Source organism: Eriocheir sinensis, chromosome 4 (genome assembly GCF_024679095.1).
Source record: "Eriocheir sinensis breed Jianghai 21 chromosome 4, ASM2467909v1, whole genome shotgun sequence".
In the NCBI taxonomy this organism is placed as follows: domain Eukaryota; kingdom Metazoa; phylum Arthropoda; class Malacostraca; order Decapoda; family Varunidae; genus Eriocheir; species Eriocheir sinensis.
Window position 1 is genome coordinate 11,798,929 of NC_066512.1, and position 10,142 is coordinate 11,809,070.

The window sequence follows — 10,142 nt, forward strand, 5'->3', positions numbered from 1 at the left end:
GGAAGAAGCCTTGGAACGACCATCAGGATCCACCGGGAAGAGGCCTACCGGCGCAATAGGCCAAGACGTAAAAAAAAAGAAAAAAAAGTGGCATTTAGCTTTTCGTGATAGCATTATGTTTGTAATTCGAATGTGGTGATAAAGGCTGCCCTCGGTCTGTGCCTCCATGGTATAGTGGTTAGCATTCCTAGCTATAAAATCAGGGTCCCTGGGTTCAAATCCGACCTGAGCAGTCGGCGCACAGTTCAACCAGCTGTTCATCCTTCCATTCGGGGAGGTCGATAAATGGGTATCTGGGGAAACCTGGAGAAGGTGAACTGTGGTAACCTGTATGTCACACTAGCCCCGTGTGGTGCTTACCCACCACAGGCTCAAGGGCCAATGAAACCGAGATGGGCATCGAAGTCACGTGCAGCTAAATCGTATGTCCTCAATTTTACCTTTATTTTTAAATGTATTCAAATAATTATCTAGAATAGCTGAGGACGCACGCGTGATATTTCGATCTCTGTACGTTTGTTCGTATGTGTGTATATATGCATATATATATGCGTGCATGTGTGTAACTAAAAAAAATCATACATACACACATACATACATACATACATACATACATACTTTCATTCATTCATAAACGCACACATGGAATTAACGAAAGCGTATTGTAGTCTCTGTCGGGCATTAACGTTCCAAAAGCTACACGTAATACTCAGCACAAATCATCATCATTCTTTGCCATTTCACGTAAATTTATATCTGAAATGTCACTGTATAAAATTATTTGTTCGTTTCCTTTTCTCGTGTCGTATAAACGCCACAACTTGTCACTTTCAACACCTGGAGCTGCTAACGAGCTATTTTGCATTTTTCACTAATATATTTGAAACATTTTAGCGTGGAAAAAAGTGGTGGGGAAGAGTTCGTATAACCTTCAACATGCAAAACTCCTTTACTGTATTGAATCTCGCCTTATTCGTACCTTTGCGTCTATGGATGAAAAAATGATATACACCAATGTTAACAAATTGCATTTTTCCAAAGGTGAATAATACAAGTTATGGAAGTTATAACACTGTTTTTACCCGCCATCTGTGTGTCTGTGTGTGTGTGTGTGTGTGTGTGTGTGTGTGTGTGTGTGTGTAATTCACCTCTTGGTCTGCTACGGGCCTCTCTCGAGACAGCCAGCCGTGTGTGTGTGTGTGTATCCTATTCCTTACTTGCCACGCCGTATGTTTTGGAGGAGAAGACCATCCTGATGCCGGGAGGCTGTGCACAACACTGCCATACCACGCCGCGCTTCCCGTGCATCCCCGCTGAGCCCCCAAAAGGTCATTACCGGTTCGGACAGACAGACACACGTGCACAGCCACAATACCATCCATCGCTCTGCTGCTCTCTGCCACCTCCCTCCCTCCCCTTTGATGCGCCTGACCTCGCTGCCACGGCCACCCTGGGTGCACACGTCTGTTGCTCAGGTGGTGTTTGCGTTGTTTGCTTTGTCTGACTGCTTGCGCCTACACGACACACTGTTGGTGTAATGAATACTGTCTGTGTGAGCATATGTGTGTGTGTGTGTGTGTGTGTGTGTGTGTGTGTGTGTGTTGCAAAGGAGGACGATAAGTGTACCTTCGGCCCATCGAGTGCGGGCTTTGTCATCTAGCGCCGTTGTGTCTCCGTTGTGATGAAACTTAGATAAATGTAAAGTAATGCACGTAGGTGAAAAGAATCCTAACTTTAAATACCAGATTCAAGGACATGAGCTCAGCGAAGTAAAACAAGAAAAAGCTCTTGGTGTCATTATCAGTAACACTCTTAAAATGAGCGATCAATGTACAGCGGCGAGTAAAAACGCCAACATGATGTTAGGATTAATCTCAAGAAACTTTGATTATAAATCACCCGAACTTATGAAGAGATTATATTCAGCATTTGTAAGACCACATCTAGAATACGCCGTCCAGTTCTGGTCACCGAATTATATCAAAGATCAAATTTTGCAAGAAAAGATACAGCGACGAAGAACCAAAAAAATTCCAGCGTTTCGCAACTTGCCGTATGACGAGCGCTTAAAGCGTTTAGATATGTTTTCCTTAAAAAAGCGAAGGGTAAGAGGGGACTTAATCGAAGTGTTCAGAATCCTTAATAGATTCGAAAACATTAACCCAGAAAGTCTATTTCAGAGAGACTCCAGCACAATAACACGTAGCAACGGTATGAAGTTAAAGGGAACCAGATGTAACACATTGGCGCGCAGAAATTATTTCAATAATAGAGTCGTCGATCACTGGAATAGATTCCCACCGTCAGCGCACAGAGTATCAATAGCTTCAACTCTTCATTGGATAAGTACTTCAGGGATATAAAATTTTACTGACCCTTTTCGTATGTTTCAGGCACACTGCAGCATGGTGCCAACCTGACGACTTAATAATTTCCCCCACAGCTTAGGTAACCAGTAGCGTAAGTTAAGGGTAGTAATTTCCTCTTATTTCTCTCTTTACTGTAAAATTTCCATGTTCCTTTCTTCCTTAAAGGAACATGGTGTTCTAACTATTTCCTGCCGGCACGTTGCCGGAGGGAGAGGTGGGTGGGGAGGAGCCTTCATCTATTCTATTCTGTCCTACCACACGTAGATTACTAGTAGTAACGGTAGTAGACAGACACCCTCGCCACAGACCGGTCTTCTGGTGTCTGTTCTTCCTATGTATATTCCTATGTAAACTCAAGATATCTAAAGATATGTTCAGGAGGACGCGAGTTCAATCCCCGACCGGTGCCACCAAGCTGGGATTTTTCAGCCGCCGCCGATTGGCTTAAAACTACCCACATGCTGTCCAGACTCTACCCGGACTCTAGATTCTAGGATCAAAGATGAGCTCTGGGAGGGCAGCATGAGCCAATGCAAGATGGCGCCACTATAAACACTCGCCTGCGCCAGAACGGGCTGGGCCGACCATCAGGACCCACCGGAAAGAAGCCTCGGACCGACCATCAGGATCCACCGGGAAGAAGCCTACCGGTGCAATAGGCCGCAATGTAAAAAAAAAAAACTCGGGAGAGTAACAGATGTGTGATAAAAAACATGGAAGCTTGGAATAGCAGGTAACTGAGAGGCTGTTGACTTGTGCATGTTGTGTGTGTATATGAGAACGTTCTTGTTAAGAAGTAACGATCGATGCGATTCAAAAGATTTTTGCATCTATTCCGATCATATGTTGGCTTCCTTACAGGCCAACATACAGTGCCTCGATAGCTTCATGTCATTGCTGACAGTGAGACCAAGATCCATTTCATGTACGACTTTTAGAGGTTCCCCACGCATGATGTACGCATGATTACTATTTCTGGTACCAAAGTGCATGCTTTTACATTTGTCAAGGTTGAAAGACATTTGCCTCTTTTCAGATCATTGCATTATCCGGTCAAGATCCTTGTGGAAAGTTTCCAAGCGTTCATGGCAATGGCTTTTCCCCACTTTGATGTCCTCCACAAACTTTGGAAATTGATAATTTTAGTTTGATCTAGTATGAAGCATAAAGCATAATGTTAGCGAGGTATAATACTACGTGTCCCAGCGCTGACCATTCTGATACACTATTAAGGACAGGGAGCCAGTCAAAAGTCTGCCTTGCGAATAAATTTCGTTTTTTTTTTCCGGTGAAACACTTTACAACCTGTGCAATCAAGCAGTCTCTTATAACCGATGAATAAACTTTTTAGGGAGGTATCTTGTCGAAAACCTAACGAAAGTCTAGACTTAAAAGGTCGTGGTGGGATATCAATTATTCTAGTTTATAGAGATGCCATGGGAGATAACCAGCAATGTGATTACGAAAGACTTATTGAAGCGAACATGGAGCAGTTACCCTTTTGGGCGCTGATTTACACAGACACGCAGACATGCATTGACTGCCAGCAGGACATGAAAACTTCGTTGTTATAGTTTTCCTTTATTCCTATGATGTGGCTTCGGACAAAGACTCCTCCATTTTGTATGCTGTACATGCCAAGCGTACCGTGAAACTGTGAAAGACATTGGTGACCTCAGCGAAACACACATCCCAACTTTTAGGCTCTTTCCACCAAAGCCTAAGTCATATATTGTTGCATTCCTAGCTTAAACTATTCTTAACATTCTTACACATAGTATGTGAAGTTGTGAACACTATATAGCTTAACAATGTGTCATGATATAGAAATATTAGAAAAAGATACTGACCTCCAGTGACATGGACTGAATCACCACTCCATCCCGCTGAATAAGCATTCTCGCCCCTTATAAGCGACAGACCCGCCTACCCAAACAATGGAGCATCGGCGGTTGTGCGTAAGCGTTCTTAACAGCACCTTATGTTGGCTTCTAATAGCACCATACAAGTTTACTCTTATAACACCATATAAATTCCTTACATATTAATATTTACGTAATAACAATGAGGCATAATGAGGTACATTGATACCACAGTTACACTTATTCTGAACCGGTACTGGATAAGATAAATTATTATGTTGTTGAAGAGGTTTGTCGATACATAATTCCTAAGAGAGAGTGCAAGTTTCTGATGTCCAACGTGTATTTTTGTAATGTAATGAATCAAGGAGGAGGAGGAGAAGGAGAAGGAGGAGGAGAAGAGATAATGATAAAAAACGCAGTCCACGCCCTGGAGAGAGAGCGTATCCTCCCTTACATAATATATACGCCATCCTGTAGTTACATAAGGCTTTAAAGTAAGGACGGACGTACACACAGTAACGACAATGATCAACCTTGCTGATGCATAAAATTAGCTTAGCCTGGCCCTCGCTTCCTTTCCCGCCCGAGCAACGCCGCGAGGCCAGGTCTTCCTCACATAGCAAAGGCGTGTTTTAAAAGTCACCAGTACTAGGTACAGGTACAGTAGTAGGATAAACAAGGCCACATCCACTACCGTCCCCAGCAACATCAACAGCATCAGAGTCATCCCCAAAATAGGCCTTCACTGTCATCACCATCACCGCCACAAATAGAACAGAGACAAATTAACCTCTTGGCATGTATTTGAAACAGAGCTTATTTTGTGGAAATTCATTGAGGCTGTCTGACTGACCGACCATTTCAATGGATCGAAAAATCTTAGAGAGAGAGAGAGAGAGAGAGAGAGAGAGAGAGAGAGAGAGAGAGAGAGAGAGAGAGAGAGAGAGAGAGAGAGAGAGAGAGAGAGAGAGGAGAGAGAGAGATTGAAACGAGAGAGAAACGAGACAAAGGCAGAGAGAGAGAGAGAGCAAGAGGCAGAGGCAGAGAGGCAGAGAGAGAGAGAGACAGAGAGAGGCACACAGAGAGGCAGAGAGAGAGAGAGAGAGAGAGAGAGAGAGAGAGAGAGAGAGAGAGAGAGAGAGAGAGAGAGAGAGAGAGAGAGGCAGAGACAGAGGCAGAGAGAGACGCAAAGACAGAGGCAGAAAGAGGCAGAGAGAGGCAGAGACAGAGGCAACGAGGCAGAGACAGAGGCGGAAACAGAGGCAGAGAGAGAGGCAAAGACAAAGGCAGAGACAAAGGCACAGAGAGGCAGAGAGAGAGGCAGAGACAGAGGGAGAGAGATACAGGCAGAGAGAGAGAACCAGAGACAGATGCAGAGAGAGGCAGAGACAGATGCAGAGAGAGAGGCAGAGACAGAGGCAGAGAGAGAGGCAGAGAGAGAGGCAGAGACAGAGGCAGAGAGAGAGAGGCAGAGACAGATGCAGAGAGAGAGGCAGATACAGATGCAAAGAGAGAGGCAGAGACAGAGGCAGAGACAGAGGCAGAGACAGAGGCAGAGAGAGAGGCAGAGAGAGAGAGGCAGAGACAGAGGCAGAGAGAGAGGCAGAGACAGAGGCAGAGACAGAGGCAGAGAGAGAGGCAGAGACAGAGGCAGAGAGAGAGGCAGAAACAGATGCAGAGAGAGAGGCAGATACAGATGCAGAGAGAGAGGCAGAGACAGAGGCAGAGACAGAGGCAGAGAGAGAGGCAGAGAGAGAGGCAGATACAGATGCAGAGAGAGAGGCAGAGACAGAGGCAGAGACAGAGGCAGAGACAAAGGCAGAGACAGAGGCAGAGACAAAGGCAGAGACAAAGGCAGAGACAAAGGCAGAGACAAAGGCAGAGACAGAGGCAGAGACAAAGGCAGAGACAAAGGCAGAGACAAAGGCAGAGACAGAGGCAGAGACAAAGGCAGAGACAAAGGCAGAGACAAAGGCAGAGACAGAGGCAGAGACAAAGGCAGAGACAAAGGCAGAGACAAAGGCAGAGACAAAGGCAGAGACAGAGGCAGAGACAGAGGCAGATACAAAGGCAGAGACAAAGGCAGAGACAGAGGCAGAGACAGAGGCAGAGACAAAGGCAGAGACAGAGGCAGAGACAGAGGCAGAGACAAAGGCAGAGACAAAGGCAGAGACAGAGGCAGAGACAGAGGCAGAGACAGAGGCAGAGACAAAGGCAGAGACAGAGGCAGAGACAGAGGCAGAGACAAAGGCAGAGACAGAGGCAGAGACAAAGGCAGAGACAAAGACAGAGGCAGAGACAAAGGCAGAGACAGAGGCAGAGACAAAGGCAGAGACAAAGGCAGAGACAAAGGCAGAGACAGAGGCAGAGACAGAGGCAGAGACAAAGGCAGAGACAAAGGCAGAGACAGAGGCAGAGACAAAGGCAGAGACAGAGGCAGAGACAAAGGCAGAGACAGAGGCAGAGACAGAGGCAGAGACAGAGGTAGAGACAGAGGCAGAGACAAAGGCAGAGACAAAGGTAGAGACAGAGGCAGAGACAGAGGCAGGGACAGAGGCAGGGACAGAGGTAGAGACAGAGGCAGAGACAGAGGCAGAGACAGAGGTAGAGACAGAGGCAGAGACAAAGGCAGAGACAAAGGCAGAGACAAAGGTAGAGACAGAGGCAGAGACAAAGGCAGAGACAAAGGCAGAGACAGAGGCAGAGACAGAGGCAGAGACAAAGGCAGAGACAAAGGCAGAGACAGAGGCAGAGACAAAGGCAGAGACAAAGGCAGAGACAAAGGCAGAGACAGAGGCAGAGACAGAGGCAGAGACAAAGGCAGAGACAGAGGCAGAGACAAAGGCAGAGACAGAGGCAGAGACAGAGGCAGAGACAAAGGCAGAGACAAAGGCAGAGACAAAGGCAGAGACAAAGGCACATAGAGGCAGAGACAAAGGCACAGAGAGGCAGAGAGAGGCAGAGACAGAGGCAGAGAAAGAGGCAGAGAGAGAGGCAGAGACAGAGGCAGAGAGAGAGGCAGATAGCGGCAGAGGCAGACAGAGAGAGAGGCAGAGACAGGCAGAGAGAGAGAGAGAGAGAGAGACAGAGAGAGAGAGGAGAGAGATTGAAACGAGAGAGAAACAAGACAAAGGCAGAGAGAGAGAGAGCAAGAGACAGAGAGGCAGAGAGGGACACACAGAGAGAGAGAGAGAGAGAGAGAGAGAGAGAGAGAGAGAGAGAGAGAGAGAGAGAGAGAGAGAGAGAGAGAGAGAGAGAGAGAGAGAGAGAGGCAGAAACAGAGGCAGAGACAGAGGCAGAGAGGTAGAGACAGAGGCAGAGAGAGACGCAAAAACAGAGGCAGAGAGGGGCAGAGAGGTAGAGACAGAGGCAGAGAGAGGCAGAGACAGAGGCAGAGAGAGACGCAAAGACAGAGGCAGAAAGAGGCAGAGAGAGGCAGAGACAGAGGCAACGAGGCAGAGACAGAGGCGGAAACAGTGGCAGAGAGAGAGGCAAAGACAAAGGCAGAGACAAAGGCACAGAGAGGCAGAGAGAGAGGCAGAGACAGAGGGAGAGAGATACAGGCAGAGAGAGAGAGGCAGAGACAGATGCAGAGAGAGGCAGAGACAGATGCAGAGAGAGAGGCAGAGACAGAGGCAGAGAGAGAGGCAGAGAGAGAGGCAGAGAGAGAGAGGCAGAGACAGAGGCAGAGACAGAGGCAGAGACAGAGGCAGAGAGAGAGGCAGAGAGAGAGGCAGAGACAGAGGCAGAGACAGAGGCAGAGACAGAGGCAGAGAGAGGCAGAGAGAGAGGCAGAGACAGAGGCAGAGAGAGAGGCAGAGACAGATGCAGAGAGAGAGGCAGAGACAGATGCAGAGAGAGAGGCAGAGACAGAGGCAGAGAGAGAGGCAGAGACAGAGGCAGAGAGAGAGGCAGAGACAGAGGCAGAGACAGAGGCAGAGACAGAGGCAGAGACAGAGGCAGAGAGAGAGGCAGAGACAGAGGCAGAGAGAGAGGCAGAGAGAGGCAGAGAGAGAGGCAGAGACAGAGAGAGAGAGGCAGAGACAGAGGCAGAGACAGAGGCAGAGAGAGAGGCAGAGACAGATGCAGAGAGAGAGGCAGAGACAGAGGCAGAGACAGAGGCAGAGACAGAGGCAGAGAGAGAGGCAGAGACAGAGGCAGAGACAGAGGCAGAGAGAGAGGCAGAGACAGAGGCAGAGAGAGAGAGGCAGAGACAGAGGCAGAGAGAGAGGCAGAGACATAGGCAGAGAGAGAGAGGCAGAGACACATGCAGAGAGAGAGGCAGAGACAGAGGCAGAGAGAGAGGCAGAGACAGATGCAGCGAGAGAGGCAGAGAGAGAGGTAGAGACAGATGCAGAGAGAGGCAGAGACATATGCAGAGAGAGAGAGGCAGAGACAGAGGCAGAGAGAGAGAGGCAGAGACAGAGGCAGACAGAGGCATAGACAGAGGCAGAGACAGATGCAGAGAGAGAGGCAGAGAGAGAGAGGCAGAGACAGATGCAGAGAGAGGTAGAGACATATGCAGAGAGAGAGAGGCAGAGACAGAGGCAGAGAGAGAGAGAGGCAGAGACAGAGAGAGGCAGAGACAGAGGCAGAGACAGAGGCAGAGACAGAGGCAGAGAGAGAGGCAGAGACAGAGGCAGAGACAGAGGCAGAGACAGAGGCAGAGACAGAGGCAGAGACAGAGGCAGAGAGAGAGGCAGAGACAGAGGCAGATAGGCAGAGACAGAGGCAGAGACAAAGGCACATAGAGGCAGAGACAAAGGCACAGAGAGGCAGAGAGAGGCAGAGACAGAGGCAGAGACAGAGGCAGAGACAGAGGCAGAGACAAAGGCAGAGACAGAGGCAGAGACAAAGGCAGAGACAGAGGCAGAGACAGAGGCAGAGACAAAGGCAGAGACAAAGGCAGAGACAGAGGCAGAGACAGAGGCAGAGACAAAGGCAGAGACAAAGGCAGAGACAGAGGCAGAGACAAAGGCAGAGACAGAGGCAGAGACAAAGGCAGAGACAGAGGCAGAGACAGAGGCAGAGACAGAGGCAGAGACAGAGGCAGAGACAGAGGCAGAGACAGAGGCAGAGACAGAGGCAGAGACAAAGGCAGAGACAGAGGCAGAGAGAGAGGCAGATACAGATGCAGAGAGAGAGGCAGAGACAGAGGCAGAGACAGAGGCAGAGAGAGAGGCAGAGACAGAGGCAGAGACAGAGGCAGAGAGAGAGGCAGAGAGAGAGGCAGAGACATAGGCAGAGAGAGAGAGGCAGAGACAGATGCAGAGAGAGAGGCAGAGACAGATGCAGAGAGAGAGGCAGAGACAGAGGCAGAGAGAGAGAGGCAGAGACAGATGCAGAGAGAGAGAGGCAGAGACAGAGGCAGAGAGAGAGAGAGGCAGAGACAGATGCAGCGAGAGAGGCAGAGAGAGAGGCAGAGACAGATGCAGAGAGAGGCAGAGACAGATGCAGAGAGAGAGAGGCAGAGACAGAGGCAGAGAGAGAGAGGCAGAGACAGATGCAGCGAGAGAGGCAGAGACAGAGGCAGACAGAGGCAGAGACAGAGGCAGAGAGAGAGGCAGAGACAGAGGCAGAGACAGAGGCAGAGACAAAGGCAGAGAGAGAGGCAGAGACAGAGGCAGAGACAAAGGCAGAGAGAGAGGCAGAGACAGAGGCAGAGACAAAGGCAGAGAGAGAGGCAGAGACAGAGGCAGAGACAAAGGCAGAGAGAGAGGCAGAGACAGAGGCAGAGACAGAGGCAGAGACAAAGGCAGAGAGAGAGGCAGAGACAAAGGCAGAGACAGAGGCCGAGACAAAGGCAGAGACAGAGGCAGAGACAAAGGCAGAGACAGAGGTAGAGACAAAGGCAGAGACAGAGGCAGAGACAGAAACAGAGGCAGAGACAGAGGCAGAGACAAAGGCA

At 49.0% G+C, this 10,142-nt stretch overlaps 1 protein-coding gene across 1 annotated transcript in view; it reads right to left on the bottom strand.

The window, feature by feature from the left end:
* The window catches only part of LOC126982193 (uncharacterized), a 79,895-nt gene extending 78,513 nt beyond the window's left edge, over positions 1-1,382 (bottom strand). Inside the window, exon 1 of the mRNA XM_050834045.1 lies at positions 1,218-1,382. Coding sequence (XP_050690002.1) covers positions 1,218-1,308 — 91 coding nt within the window. The 5' untranslated portion in view covers positions 1,309-1,382. The remainder of the gene's footprint in view (positions 1-1,217) is intronic.
* Between the last annotated feature and the right edge of the window lie 8,760 nt (positions 1,383-10,142).